Source organism: Penicillium taxi (genome assembly GCF_028828555.1).
Source record: "Penicillium taxi strain IBT 34144 chromosome Unknown utg000004l_segment0_segment0, whole genome shotgun sequence".
Taxonomy (NCBI): domain Eukaryota; kingdom Fungi; phylum Ascomycota; class Eurotiomycetes; order Eurotiales; family Aspergillaceae; genus Penicillium; species Penicillium taxi.
This window is the reverse complement of record NW_026643206.1, coordinates 1,823,864-1,839,044: the sequence shown is the minus strand read 5'-3', so window position 1 is coordinate 1,839,044 and position 15,181 is coordinate 1,823,864. Positions and strand designations below refer to the sequence as shown.

At 45.6% G+C, this 15,181-nt stretch overlaps 6 protein-coding genes across 6 annotated transcripts; 3 read left to right on the top strand and 3 right to left on the bottom strand.

Annotated features, from left to right (window-relative positions):
- Positions 1-715: 715 nt before the first annotated feature.
- N7495_005607 (PSME3-interacting protein) lies at positions 716-1,517 on the top strand (the record flags this gene model as incomplete). Its single annotated transcript, XM_057208258.1, has 2 exons — positions 716-884; positions 976-1,517. 2 exons carry the CDS (start codon positions 716-718, stop codon positions 1,515-1,517), a joined length of 711 nt encoding a protein of 236 aa, XP_057062032.1.
- Positions 1,518-1,655: 138 nt separating this feature from the next.
- N7495_005606 (sugar porter family MFS transporter) lies at positions 1,656-3,552 on the bottom strand (the record flags this gene model as incomplete). The annotated part of the gene is made up of 7 exons (XM_057208257.1): positions 1,656-2,313; positions 2,366-2,622; positions 2,678-2,921; positions 2,990-3,181; positions 3,264-3,354; positions 3,414-3,459; positions 3,526-3,552. 7 exons carry the CDS (start codon positions 3,550-3,552, stop codon positions 1,656-1,658), a joined length of 1,515 nt encoding a protein of 504 aa, XP_057062031.1.
- A 628-nt stretch (positions 3,553-4,180) lies between these two features.
- N7495_005605 (alpha-N-arabinofuranosidase) lies at positions 4,181-5,918 on the top strand (the record flags this gene model as incomplete). The annotated part of the gene is made up of 5 exons (XM_057208256.1): positions 4,181-4,287; positions 4,339-4,533; positions 4,587-4,803; positions 4,862-4,961; positions 5,020-5,918. 5 exons carry the CDS (start codon positions 4,181-4,183, stop codon positions 5,916-5,918), a joined length of 1,518 nt encoding a protein of 505 aa, XP_057062030.1.
- Positions 5,919-6,004: 86 nt separating this feature from the next.
- N7495_005604 (uncharacterized protein) lies at positions 6,005-6,383 on the bottom strand (the record flags this gene model as incomplete). The annotated part of the gene is made up of 3 exons (XM_057208255.1): positions 6,005-6,059; positions 6,119-6,201; positions 6,279-6,383. 3 exons carry the CDS (start codon positions 6,381-6,383, stop codon positions 6,005-6,007), a joined length of 243 nt encoding a protein of 80 aa, XP_057062029.1.
- Positions 6,384-7,150: 767 nt separating this feature from the next.
- Positions 7,151-8,317, top strand: N7495_005603 (uncharacterized protein; the record flags this gene model as incomplete). The annotated part of the gene is made up of 1 exon (XM_057208254.1): positions 7,151-8,317. One exon carries the CDS (start codon positions 7,151-7,153, stop codon positions 8,315-8,317), a length of 1,167 nt encoding a protein of 388 aa, XP_057062028.1.
- A 552-nt stretch (positions 8,318-8,869) lies between these two features.
- N7495_005602 (putative VPS9 domain protein) lies at positions 8,870-12,905 on the bottom strand (the record flags this gene model as incomplete). Its single annotated transcript, XM_057208253.1, has 3 exons — positions 8,870-12,468; positions 12,527-12,773; positions 12,828-12,905. 3 exons carry the CDS (start codon positions 12,903-12,905, stop codon positions 8,870-8,872), a joined length of 3,924 nt encoding a protein of 1,307 aa, XP_057062027.1.
- Positions 12,906-15,181: the final 2,276 nt, after the last annotated feature.

The following is a 15,181-nucleotide window of genomic DNA, read 5'->3' as shown; positions in this document are numbered from 1 at the left end:
AAGAGTAGTCAATAATATCCATGGATGTCAAAAGATCTTGATGAGCTTGTTGCTTCTATAAATTGTACTGCTGTAATGCCATCCATGATCGTTGTTGAAGTCACAGTTCATACAATTTTGAGATAGATGTTTAGTATGCTGAATACTGGTAGTAGAATGAGTTTTTAGGATGCTTGTTTGTCTCTATAATCATTCTTTATGTACAGAGCTTCAAAGAATATCTCGTTACCTAGGTAGTTTATCTTCAGAAGGGAGATCTTGAACTCTCTCTGCTAATTTAATAGCCAAGGCGATAAAAGCCAGTATAGGCTTCAAGTCTTAAGTAGGTTCGGATAATTAACTGAGAATAATGCTTAGAAGTGAACATAAATAGCTAAATAGTGAATAGATAGATTCCTGAGTACGTGTAGAGTGGGGAAAGTGGACTATTGAAAAAGAGGGGTGCTTCCGACCGCCTTTAGCAGAAATCACGTCAATTACTCCTCACGCCCATTTCTAGAAACTTCGCTACCATTGCGCCTTTTCATTCGTCTCAGCTGCGATCTAACTCCTGTCGGTCCATTTATCTAAAGAAAATCCGGTACACCCCGCTTCAAACCCATTAATCTGCCGGTTAAATACCTCCTCCCGACCTTGCATTATACCCGAGCCTAGGACTCGGGCTGTCACACCAATAACCGAGCTTCTTTTACCCCGAACTTAAACCTGTGTCGTCATGTCTTCGGGATTCGTGTCGGCTGGTACCAGTGACCAGCAAGTCGACCACCGGAGCGACGAATGGATCCAGGCGCAGAAAGAGTTGGAGGAGGAGCGCAAGCGCAAGGCTGATATCAGCAACCAAAAAGATGGAAAGAGTCTATTTGAACAATTGGAGACAAACAAAAGTATGCTTCATCTGACCATTGCCTTTCGTCTGCATTCCAGATAATTGTCCCGACTCAAAGATTCTCTGCTGATATGTTGGTGATCTTCTAGTGGCAAAACAGGAAGCATTTGATGAAAAATGGCGCCTGAAAAATCAATTCCGCTCCCTCGACGATGATGAATGCGAGTTTTTAGATTCCGTGCTTGAGTCCACGCGTGTCCAGGAAGCTGCAATTAAGAAGGATACGGCCGATCAGCTGGAAGCCTTTCGCAAACAACGCGAAGAGGCTGCACAGGCATTACTAGATTCGACTTCATTGGAAATTGAACCAGCGCTAGATAATGAATGGTCCATCCCTTCACGCAAGAGACGACGTGAAAAAGCCAATAATCATCTGCTACTGACTGGAAAGAAGAGAAAGGCATCTACAGGACAGGAGTCAGATCAAGCTGAGAAAAAGACTGATCCATCTGGCACTTCAACTACAGTGTCAGGGGGTACACAAGATTCGGCAGCTAAGGATGTAAAGCAAATATCTGCAAATTCGGAAATTTCCAAGACAGATAAGAGTCAATCAGATAAGCAGCCTTCTAAACCAGCCTCGGTCTCGCGCCCCCTGGTTGCATATGGATCTGATTCTGATTCTGAATAACTAATTTTCATCAAAAAAAAATATGACAATCCGCCTTTGAAGGTTTCCGATGACCTAGCTATTCCATAAAATAGTTTCCGAGCTAACGAGCTAGCAGCAGCATCGAAAGCTTCCATGAATGACTATCTCCAGCTTATACTACTCCACATGCATCGCTTCATGCTTGGCTTCGTGCTCCACCTTGTGATGCTCCAAGTCACGCGGCAAGTAATCCTCTCTCTTCATTCCAGGCACGATCCATGGCGCATTTGAGAAAATCCGATTCATCTCTTCCAGTGGAATCTTCTTCGTCTCCGGCAAGAGGAAGTAGAAGAATACTGCATTGGTGAAATTGCAGATGACAAACAGGTAGTAGTACTTGTAGTGGATAGAAGACATAGCAATGGGCGTGACTTGGCCAATCATCGTATTGAAAGCATACGAAACCATCGTCACAATGGAAACACCCTTTGCACGTGTGCGTGTATCGAATACCTCGGCGGGAATTATCCATGACAGTGGTCCACAAGTGCATGAGAAAGAAAAGTTATATAGCCATGTCATGATGATGAAGCCCCAGTGAGCACCGGTATTGTTAGATGTTGGAGGGAACCTTGCCAACAGGACGGTTGCGATGATAAAGGTCACCATGTTGCCCAAGTTTCCACCGATCAGGGTCCAGCGTCGACCAGCCCGATCAATCAGCATCATGCAAAGGAATTGAGCAATCAGGGCGATGATTGAGTTGATGGCCTGGTATCGCAGTGTGTCTTCGCCAGAAATACCGATCTGTCCATAGATCGTCACAGAATAGTACCTGGAAAGGAGGGTTAGTGGGGTCTATTCCTTTTTCAAGGTTGGGCTCTTACTGAATGGCAGAAACTCCAGTCATTTGCACTGATGCTTGTAGAGCACAGCAAAGGAAAAGACGTCGGAAGGCCGAGCGACTGCTGAACAGTTCGGCATACGATTTGGCCTCGGTTTCGTGCTCAATGGCGATGGTCTCTTGAATTCGAGCATATTCGTCCTGCACCCAGGGATCTTGCTCGTTACCATGCGCATGCAGCTTGGCTAGTGTCCGCAATCCCTCTTCGGCACAGTCGTGATCTATAAGCCAGCGAGGCGACTAAAACACACATTAGAGGTTGACGCAGACCACAACACTGCCAAAAAAGACGAACCTCAGGGAAAAATATGATCAATATACCCAGACACACGGCAGGAAGCAGCTGAAGACCCAGTGGCAACTGCCATTGAGCGTCATCGGTCTCGGCAAACCCAATGTATGTGCCATAGCTTATCCAACTGGCGCAGAGAGATCCAACTCCAAGCATGAATTGCTGAAGGGCTGTCACTCGACCACGGATGTTTGGATGACAAATTTCAGCCTGATATAGCGGAATCACCATGGTCAGGAAGCCAACTCTGTATACACTGTCAGTTTTTTTCAGAGACGCAGGGGTATGCTCCACGACGAGAATTAGGGCACTTACCCGAAGCCGGCAAAGAAACGTCCCGAAAATAGGAATGAGAGAGACTTAGCACCAGTTTGTAGACCTCCACCCAAGCAAAAGAATAGACAGCCAAGAGAGATTGTCTTCCGTCGGCCTAAGTAATCACCACTAGGTCCTGCAAATCCAGCTCCGAAGAAGGCACCACAGGTAAACATGGAGACAACTAACCCGCTATTCAATAGTCAGACACTTTCCAGACACTTTCCATACACATGTATGCTGTATGTTGTCAATGTTCCAAGATGAGACTAACGTTTGCGTAGACCACCTGGAGGCGTCTACTTTGTCAAACTTTGACACGAAAGATGGGCAGACGATGACCTCTGCAATGACACCCAAATCATCTTGTTCAATGTTAGATACTTCCACGATATTGACTGCAGCCAACTGATAAGAAACATACATCCATAGAGAAATGAGCCGAGCGACGCGAACACTCCAACCAGAAACTATGCCCTGAATTAATTTTGAACATGTACCCAGGTACCCTGCACCTTTGAAGATCATGCACCTACCTGGTACCATGCCGGTGACAGACGCATGGTTAATATCCCTCTATAATATTCCGACTATAAAGCTTTGAAAGTTCCAACGATCCAAAATATGGGGAAGAAAATCCGGGGATCTCCACACATTTTAAATCCTTTTTGCGGGGGAATGTTATTTTCGACATGACTTTCAAAACTGCAAGCCAGAGCGTAGAATGAGGGGCTTCAGAAGCCTCTGAAATTCTACTAAGTCCCCCTCTTCAAGCCACGAAAAATAACCGAGCTATAAACTACAACCTTAAAAATAACCGAGATGAGGATAATAGAACTACTGCAGCAGTCGTACGAGTATAAGTCTCTTTTGGGCTTATAAAGCCGAGATGAAGCCGAGCGGATGGAACTCTAAAATAGTTCAACGACCCCGGCATGCATCCTGCACCATGATTGATGGGAATGAGAGTAGTGGCATTTACCCCGCAGATAGCTTCCATTTTGAATCAAGCAACCATAGCGCTTTTTAAGTCACAAGGTCGTAAGTCACCTTTTCGATCCATTTCATTTACCCCGGTAACCGATGCTATTAGCCGACCAATACCAAGGTATTTCTACTCGTCTTTAAAGTCTCTCTCCCACGGACGATAGGTGGAAAAAAACATCTTGGAAGGCGCTACATCTTTCTGTCATGACTTCCTTTACCAAATTGAGCGAGCAGGAGACTCCTGTCATCTCCGTTCATCCTTCGCGCCGGATCTCAAAGATCAACCCTAACATCTATGCCGGCTTTACCGAGTGAGAGAAGTAACTTCTAGTTGCATGATTTCGGTACTGATTAGTTCACAGGCATATGGGCCGATGCATTTACGGTGGCATCTACGACCCAGGAAACCCGCTTTCCGATGAAAAGGGGTTTCGTAAGGATGTCCTAGAGGCTCTCAAGGAGCTAGACATCCCTGTCGTTCGGTATCCAGGTGGCAACTTCTGCGCTACTTATCATTGGATCGATGGTGTCGGTCCTAAGGACCAGCGACCTGCTAGGTAAGTCGTGCTTGTGATACTTTCCCAATGATCATATGCTGATATTACCACAGACCAGAGCTTGCTTGGCTCGGGACAGAAACCAATCAGTTCGGAACAGATGAGTTCATGCAGTGGTGTGAAGCCCTAGGGACTGAGCCCTACCTGTGCTTTAACTTTGGAACTGGTACTCTGGATGAAGCCCTGGGTTGGGTGGAGTACTGCAATGGTACAGGAAACACGTATTATGCCAATCTCCGACGGAAGAATGGTCGTGAGGAGCCATACAACGTATGTTATATTCCCCGATTAAAGATTATTCATGGGTTCACTGTCTTATACTGAAAAGGTCAAATACTGGGCACTTGGAAACGAATGTTGGGGTCCATGGCAAGTGGAGCAAATGACCAAGGAGGCATATGCTCACAAGGCACTGCAATGGGCCAAAGGTTAGTACCCAGGTGTATATATGACTCTAGCATCTGAAGCTAATTATGTCCACTCCAGCTCTCAAGCTCCTAGACCCGAGTCTTATTCTCATTCTGTGTGGTCAGGATGGCACAGCCTCATGGGACTATTATACCCTGAAGCAGTGCCTCCTACCCGCATTTTCAGCGCTCTCTACAAGCACAGTCCCTCTGATCGACATGCACAGTATTCACCTGTACACATGTTCCTCATCCCATCTACCTAACGCAACAGCTCCACTAGCAGCAGAGCGTGCAATTGAGATAACATCCTCTCTAATCGATCTCGCGCGGATCGAAAACGGGGTTCCGCCAGACCAGCTCCGTCCGACAATCTGCTTCGATGAGTGGAATGTCTGGGACCCTATACGCGCAGAGGGCAGCAAAGGCGCAGAAGAGAGCTACACTCTCTCTGATGCACTGGCTGTTGCGGTCTGGCTGAATGTTTTTATCCGAAAAAGTCGTGATCTGGGCATGGCTTGCATTGCGCAGACTGTCAATGTCATTTCCCCACTTATGACTACACCAGAGGGAATTACGAAGCAGACAACTTGGTGGCCACTTTACCTGTTCTCGCGCTTTATGCGCGGGTGGACCGTTAGCTCTCATGTCTCGTGTGGTACATATGAGGGCGAGACGGCGCCTAAGTGGTTGCGTGGGACTGTTGATACCCCGTGGCTAGATGTGAGTGCCTCGCTTGGCGATGATGGGTTCGCTAATTTGATGGTGGTGAATATTCATGAAGAGAAAGACTTTGAGACCAAGGTTGAAGGTACTACGGGTGCTGTTGCTGTATTTACAGTTACAGGTGGTGATGTTCTGGCGACAAATATGAAGGGTAATGAGGAAGTCCGCGTGCAGGAGTCTAGCTGGGATGGTTCTGGATCTTACGTATTCCCTAAGCACTCACTGACTCTTCTGAGATGGAAGGTTGAGTAGTTATATAGCGTAGAAGTCATAGGAATAAGCACAACTGATGATTAAGCTTAAACTGCATTAAATTCCCCGCATCTGTAAACTTTAAACTAGCCATACGTCACATCCCGAACAGTGTCATCATCTCCAAGATGAATGTTAAGCCTAATATATCAATTAGAGAGGTCCATGGATTCATTAGTTCAAATTTCTGGCAATCATACCTCTCGGGTTGGTGATCCATTGTTTTCATATCACCTGGCTTCAACACACGGTGGGACTGAGGGAGATCTTTCTTCGCGAACACCTATGGAAAGAGCAAGAGTTAGATTAGTCCCATTCTTGAATGATGGTAGTTGTTATGCTCAAGTCTTGTTTACATACCGTCTCATCGCTGTGAGAATCACCGATCTTCTTTCCCATCAGTTTGTTGACCCAGTCAGTCTTATCGCCCATGGCAGTGGTGACACCTGGTACAACGAGAGGCATGATGAACTTGAGGCAGATTATGTATATAGAGGTATCACTTATAGTGTTCTGGTTTCAAGTTGAAGCAAAAGATAAATGAGGAAGAGTTGTGAGAAAGGGAAAGTAACGTAAAAGCGCGCAAGGCATCTATATACTTATGCTAGACGATGACGTAGCGCTATCCGATAAGCCCAGCTTAGTCAAGGTCTAATATCCATTGAAGGAAAGTAAAATATTAATTTATGGACTCTTTTGAATTCAATACTTGTATCTGAATCTTAGATCTGTGACTGTCGTGGCTTGCGATTGAAGACGATGACGATATTTCCTGCCAGATCCATGAATATATTTAGGCGCTGTTTATGTTTTTGATTTTCTGATCATTTACCTCGTCAATCTCCATATCTACTACCCATGGATATTGCGGATAGTCAATAAACCTTGCGAATGATGTACATTTGTTGTTATAATGGGATGTGAAAGAGATTGAATCTTGACTGAGAGTGGGAAGGAGATGGAAGGAAACCCTTTGAAAGAGGATATCTGATATACTTCCAGATTGGATGGGCAGTCAATTGATATTGCTCCATTAAAAATACGCTCTAATTGTTAGGCAAAAGGCTACAGCACAATCGTTTTGATTTTTATCTTAATCTTGGAAAGCACTCAGGTGAAAATAGTAGATGTAAACTGGCAATCACGGTTTGCGGCAAGTTGGTCCTGCCTCTCAAGTCTCATTCCTCCACTCACAAATACTTCGATTCCATGTTTGTTTATTCTCTTGACAAATGCCATTCTACTGGGACTTCTACTGCTGGTTTCACTTTCATACAGCCGCAAGTATGGCCAGACACAACCAGGACAGCGTTCTGCGACCACATACATATGGTCTATCCAAAGACCAACTCGTTCTCAAACAGCTGCAGCCCCAGAAGATGGAACACACCCGAAAAGAGTTCATAGGTTTTAATAGAGGGTTCGAGACAAGAGACAAAACAAAACTGCCTGTTAGCCCTCTGCAGGGTGAATATGAAGCTGACAAGCGCTTCTGGACAACCACCGTCAAGTCACTCACAGGGCCACGCCATATTTCGGAGGATGAGACACGTTTCACACCCAGATCGAACCATTACAACTGGAGCTATCGATATTGGTCCATCGCAACCGCCACTATCATTGGAACAATGGTGCTCGGAGCTCTCATGTTCCTTATCTACTGGTATATCAGACGAGCAAGACGAAGACGGCGCATGCATCGAATGCTCGACATAAGCGGGGACCCTTTCCACGCATCATCTCTCAGCCTGAACGAAGATACAAGCTTAACTCTGGACAGGTTCCTCATGAAGGATGTCCTACCCGAGCGCGCCTCTCTCATGTTCAGCCGGAGCCGCTCTCCTTCTCTCGCGTATGTGATGCATGACATCGAACACAATTCTTCGAACAAATTGTCTCGGCATAGTTACGACGCTTCGAGATCCAACCTGACAAAGCTTGACTGCTTGACTCGTGTCTCAATGGAGGAACCTCGACTTTCTCTAGGGCTATCGGATCGTACCCAGATCTGGTCGCTTGCCGGCAATGTTAAAGTACAGAAAGTTACAGTTGATAAGCCGCTGTTATCTATGTCTATAGCCCCTGTGACCCCCAGCTCCTCACAGGTATGCACATTGTCGTCGGCACCCACGGTGACCGAAGAGAGCTCGCTTCTCAGCCAAGATTACACTTTGACTTCACAATATTCTTGTCAAAATCTCCCGTCCAGCTCGAATAGCTCTCGTGTCTTATCCAATGCTTCGCGCGCTTCAAGCCAGCTTTCGAGAAGCAGCCTTCGGCGTTCTACGGGACACAGCTCTCGAAAGTCTTATATTACATCCCACAGTCATAGTCCCAGTCACGGCTTGTCATCTCCTCTCGGGGAGTCTTCCAGTTCTCATGAATCGCCATTGTTCTGACTTCCTGCGACTTGATGGCGTTCTTCCTTTTATACTCCTTGGCCTGAAATGTTATGTGGTTGTCGTACGCTTTTGCATGACTTGGGTGCCCAATGTCTGTCACTTATCAATTACGTTTGTGCTTTGTGTTTCAAAGGGGTCTCGTTTTACTTGAACCCTATTATAGCTTCCAAGGTTTCAAGGTTGTCTCTTTTAATTTTATTTTTTTTTGTAATAAGATGCACATGCTCCAGGGTATAGAAGTTTCATATTCCTCATTTAGCCAAAACGCTAAGGAGCTAGTGATGTAGGATGTAAAAAGATAAATGATGAAATCCGTCATGCGCCATACTTTGAAGTAAAAAAGCATAATACCTATCCGGGTAACAGATAAAGAGATCACGCAAGAAGCAAAAGAAGCAAAAGAAGGCAAAGAGGGAATTCCGAGCAGATGTCATGAGATATACAAAATAAGAAGTCCGGAGCTCAGCGAATATCACAAACGAGTAGAGAAAAATATCTGAGAAGATAGATTCCTGACGTAGAGTGAAAAGTGTAAAGGGTGTGAGCGCATTATTTCATCTCGCGTACACTAAGCAGACAACGCTCAATTCGTTTCCCACGCTCTTTTTCTCGAATGAGCGTCTCCTTCACAAATGCCCGGATTGCATCTCGTCCGACTTTCTCGCGCCACGTTGTCCAGCCCGCTAATTCACCGACAACGACGTCTTTGTTCCATGAGAGCTCCTTAGCAAGACGAACAGCTTGGGCTTCATTGTCACGGATCTTCTGCTCAAGCTCACGGGCGGACTTTTGACGTGATTCTTCAAAGCCGGGAAGGTTGATGTTGAACTTTCTAGGGAGCGATGCAGAAATGAGAGATGAGCGAGAGCGAGCAATGTTACGGTTTGTGGACGTTAAATTGGACATTACAGAAAGAGGACGGGAGAGAGCTGTGAGTATAGCTGCAGTCGTGTTGTCCATCGAGGTTAAGGCTGCGATGTATTGGAGAAGTGGAGATGAGTCGGAGCTTGAGGTAGACAGATAGGTTCCGTAGCGAGTGAAAGCTTCTATGTGTGCCAGAGGGAGGGCACTCGTAGGTTCCTGAAGGGTGGAAATTGCGGATGAACAGAGTGAAACGGCATCTGCAAGATCGGAGGCACTATTCTGAAGCGCATGTCCACGCCGGATGAGGTTGCGCGTGTTGGCGTGTACGCCACGCACCATATCCTGGGCGTGGGAGATAAACTGCTCTGTATCTCGCATACCATCAAGACTGACAGGTGAGAATTCATCGGCAATAGACTCGGTAAGCAAAGCTGCCTTCCGCCGAGATCGATCAGCCATCATGTCGAGCTGTAATTCGGGAACCAAGAAAAACTCCCAAAGCATTTCGTGCGTGGAAAACGTGGGGTGGGTGAGAAGAGTCTTGAGAAAACGATCTAGCTTCTCCTGGAGATCATGAAGCACAGATCGCGAGGGTTTGGAATGGATCTGGAACGGATTTCGGAAATCAGAAAGAGACGGCACATAGGACGCAGGATGCTCCACTGAAAGCCATTTGGCCAGATTCTCGAAGTCAGAGAAACTGCGGCGACATGTTGTAACCGTGTAAGTGGTTGACCCTGGTCGGGAAGAAGCTATTTTCTCCGACGGAGGATACGGTGCTCCGGATTTGAGAATAAAGCGCACAGTTGCATCTTCAACAAAGAATGACCTTGCGACAGTAGTAACGCGGCCTGAAGGATCACCGCACAACGATGGTGGATTCGATAGAAGAATCAAATCGTCAATACGATTCCTTACTTCGTCATCCTTAGCTAACTCCACAGCTGTCAACCCTCGGGCCTCCTTGATATGCACATCAACTCGAGGGTCCATGAAAAGGATTCGAACTTGATCTACTCGCCCGTATTTGCTGGCCATCATCAATGGCGTGAACTTCTTGTCATTCGTAGCATTGGGATCACAATCACTCTCTTGCAAAATTCGAGTTGTAATTTGGGGGTCACCGAGGATGTGCAATAACGTATTGCCCTTTGCATCGACATGATCATCTAATTGAAGAGGCTTTCCGTTTCCCTGCGCTCCTTGGGCCGCTGTCAAGGCAGATTGAACCATGGACCGGTATTGAGGGTGATCATAAGACCGGCAGAGGGCAAAGAGTGGGGTTTGCCCATGCTTGTCTCGCTGCCGCCATGGAATAAGAGGTGCAAGCCGAACTAGTAACGAAGGTGTGCTAAACAGGTAATGTCCAGCGGTACGGCCATGCACGTCTGACTTGGCCATATACCTAGAAATCACTCTTTCATCGGTTCTGGTGAACAGGAAATCCAAAATGACTTCGACAACATCGGTATGCGCAAGCTGAACAGCTGCGTTAAGCAGAGTTGTACCATTGATATTTGTATCTTCAAGAATATCCTCCAAAGGGTAATACTCTTCCAAGCTGAGAAGATACTTCAAAGCCTCAGTCTGGTGGGATTCCACTGCCATCATGGGGATGGAGTCTCCAGCTGGATCTTGAGTTTTGGTGAGTGTCTCGATAGAGCTATCACCCTCGATTCCGCCGGCGAGAGATCCAACAGTCGTAGTTCTGGAGAGGAAAGAAACGGCCGAAGACTCGGACATACTACGTACATTCATCGATACTCTTTTCACTGGTCGGTGAAGATTCTTCAAAGATGTTGTTTCATCCCAGGTCTGAAAAGGAAAAACGTGGGATAATGGCGGAGCGTCGCTAACCGCATCCTCTACTAGTGTTTCACGGTTAAGGATCACTGAACTGCTCAGCATAGAGGATGTGTCAAGGGCTGACTCGTCTAGCTCGTCAGAGCTGTCGGTTTGGAAAAAAACAGATTTTCGCACAGGCTCACAAGGAATGGCTTCGCTCACAGAATCATGGTCTTCATTAGGCTCCAGAATATTCTTCAATTCCGATATCCTACCGGCCTTGGTTGCTTGCCATAGACGTCGATTCCGAGCACTTGCACGACGTAGACCGGCTGAATCGGTGACCAGATACATCAGAACTGCTTCAAATGTGCTCAACGCGTAACCCATTTCACCATGATCGACATCGTCGATATAGATAAAGTGTTGCATGTATAGCAAACGGGCGTTAAGATGCCGAACTTGCGACCGAATCACGACGACCAGTAAGAGCGATACTAAAACATCGGCATTGATCGTTACAGATGATCGACCCTTTTCGGAAGTTGATGGGCCATCAACTTGATCGTAGCTACCAGGATATGAAACCACTTTGACTGTTTCTAGCAATATGTAGAGCATGTCATGGGGCCCTCTGGCATCTGCGATTTTTCGAAATTCTTCCACTCCGCGTATAAGTCGACGAATCAGTTCTCGTTTGCCTTCACGTCCATCTTCCGCACTAATTCCCACTTGCGTCACATCAATGCTTTCCATGTGTCGGATTCTTGAGTCTAGCTCCAAGTCTTCTGGCTGTCGGAAAGTACATAGACGAGGGAACAGTAAGTGCTGATGAACTTGTTCAGCAACATAACGCTCAATAAGTCGTTCAACCAGGGGACCAGTCAGGTCGGTTGTTGCGCCAAGTAAAGAGAGCTGTTGCTTATCAACGAGACGGAACAGATCAATTGCGGCAGTCACGGCAGTTTCAAGACTACGACGCATGAGATCCTCATCATCCTCAAAGTACTCATCCGAATTAAATGGTAAACGGCCCCGGCGAGATGACCAGCTGTGGATAGACGAACTTTCATCCATCAAGGTTTCCGTTCGAGAAAATCTGTTTTCGTGTTCGCTGCCAGAAGCGGACGGTGATCTTGAAGGTGGAGGAGGTAGTGGCTTTCCCAGTTCTTTACCAAACTCGCGAAACAAACGTTCAAGGCCTGGCTGCATTTGCCTTGCTATCATCGGAAAGTTTGACAAGAGATCGCCAAAGGATTTGATCTCTTGTTTCATTGGAGAACCCGCAGATTCATGATTGCCGCTCCTTTTTTCCGGCTGAGCTGGCTGGATGGGCTTTGGATCAGATCCGGGAACCACTGCTTGTATTATCTTAGCCGGATCGAATGATCCGATCAAAGGACGCGAGATGTAGTAAATGAGCCATGGCCGTGACTCGCTCTGAGGGGTGTAATAAAGGGCATCGGACAGAAGATGAGCTTGTGCCAGAGATTTGAAGCCTGATACAGATCGAATTAGCTCAGAGCAAACATCAACTCGAGTGCTGGATCGGCCCACCCTTATTGCTGTAGACCAAATTCTCCTTTATTATCACAGTCCTCCCATTAAATGTCGTTACTTGCTTTGCTTTTCCCCTGCTGTCACGAACATTTGATTCCTCCTTTCCATTTGGGCCTGTGTTGATCGGGATCCGCAGTACATGACTCCCCAGAAACTCCTCCGACGTAACAAGGTCCGAGTATTGAAGATTGGATTCCCGGTCGCGTGAGCCAACAAGGCACTCTGTCGTGGGAACAAGTAAGACCTAAACATAATATATTAGTATTTCCGATTTGATCCGAGGAATATTCAAACCTACATGGTTCTCCACGGGTATACACTGCCCCGGAACAGTGCTTCGAAAGAAGGCACGGAGAAAGGGATTTAGAGGGTGCATCCAAACGGTTTTGGACGGCCCAGCAGAAAGGGTCCAGCAGTCATCAAGCCGTCAGTATTAGATTTCGGAACGCGGGGCCGGGATTTGTGCGCTGGTAGTTTCGCGGGGAAGAGCTCCGGCGCATTCAACTGCAGGCAACAGTCCGGGGTTGTAGGATGGATCAGAATGGTTTCTTGATAACCCCAATCAGGTGAGAAGAGATATTGAGAGAAATTATTCGATGAGGCACAATTGCTAAGAACAACAAATAGTGAACGAAATGATAACAACGCGAAGAAGATATAAAGAGAGTGAGGTTCAAGAACGTGATCGCTGCGGGAGCTGATCACGCTATACCGCTTTAGGTAGATAAGGGGCTATCTAAATCAACAATAATGAGCAAACTACATAGTGAAATAGGGAACGCTCTAGGCAGCACGGTCAGGACGTGCAGGTTGGTTCAGCTAAGAAAAACCAACCACAACCACGAAAGAAAGCTTGATGAAAGTAGGGAGTCAAAAAGAGAAGAGGTGTGTAAAGGTGTCCATTCTATAACTATCTGTCATGGAGTTGATAATCGGATAATCATGTGACCCTTATGTAATACCCACATCCCCTATGATCAAGAATAAGTGAATTAGGAGCGAATCCATCACTAATCACCCCTAGTCCTAAGCCAATATTAGGCTAAGAAGATTCTCTGGATTATTCAGATTCTGATAAAGAGATCCAAGAACTTCGGATAATGTCCTATTATATGAAGATCAAGTATATACTCTAGAAGTATATCGGGGAAAATAAATAATAACTCGAGGAGTACGAAACCCCATCGAAACATCGCTACCAGGCTACTGACCGTGTTACAGTATGAATCCAGGAATTTGTACGCTGTAAAGATCCGATTGTTATAAGAAGAATTAACTAAGGAAGGGAAAGGGGTGCCGGGGGCCGGATGCTCTTGTGGTTCGTCCGGCTCCGCATAGGAACCACAGAGACTGGGCATATCATCGGGTATGGACCCGTTACATTACACCAATTTTTTTGATTTGGGATCAGACACCAATAGGCCGCAGTTTACATCTGGCTATATCCTTCTAGCCCTCGCACTTAAGCACTGTGCTCTTCTTAGTATAGATAATATAGTGGATCTGGCCGAGTATGATCTCTTAAAGGGGCCAATTCTATTACAATAGAAAAATTAATATTTGGAAAAGTCTATGCTTAGAAATTTTATACCTAATAGACCCAAAGATATATCGCTAGCGAAAGATATATTTGTTGAACAAGGATAGGCAGTGTGTGACAAACACTGGTGGTGTTTAATCTCCACAAACGAGAGGAATATCAAAGACGTATGGACACTCCAAATAACTATAATAGAGATAAGAGGAACTGTCGGTACACCTGTACCAAGTGTGGAATAGCTATTCGATAAAGGTGATGAGGCTAACGCCCACTTCTGACACCTATCACAGGTAACGCTTTACGCCCCTATGATATCTTTGTGTCCTCTTGAAGTGGTTGTAAAGTCTGGTTTTCATTCTTAGTTTGCTATCTATTATAAAGTAACAATTTGATCACATGACTGCTTTGTTCCATATTCCAACAGGAACCACTGATGAGGGAAGCAGAATTCAGATCAGAGAGAATAGCTTGTTTTATGTTTCGGTGGGAACCTAATTGGTTTAAATAAATCATCAGATGGAAAAGTGCGAGAAATGACTGTTGTATCTTGCCTTGAACAATGAGATTTTAGAAGTCCTATAGGCACCAAAATCTTTTAAGCCCACAAAAACAATGTAATTCACTTTGCATCCAGCAGGCACAGTCTTAGTGGAATACACGAGCCAAAATAAAATTTACTAGTTTAAGATATTTATCTACTTAATAGCTAACTATAGAATACCCCCTCACAGGTTGCCAATGAGGTTTAATTGGCTAATTTCTGGACCAACGCATATGAAATAATTATGATGACGTGTAACTATCTCTTATTTCATAGCATACTGGCATGCAGATCAGACTTTGATCTACCTAGGTACAATATCGTCACTGATCCTTTACCCCTAGGTGCTACAATATGTTCCCCTTACAGATCCCAGATATGTACATTTCTCAGACCTATATCTCATATTTTTCAGAAAGGAGGAATGCCAAGATGTAAAATTTTTATTCTGAGAGAGTTATCCTCAATAGATACTTTCAATTTCGGGATTTTCAAGCTCTATTTATTTTCATGGAGATTACAGCTCACATTTACAGAACCGCTGGACCCTACCACTTGAAAACACGACAGG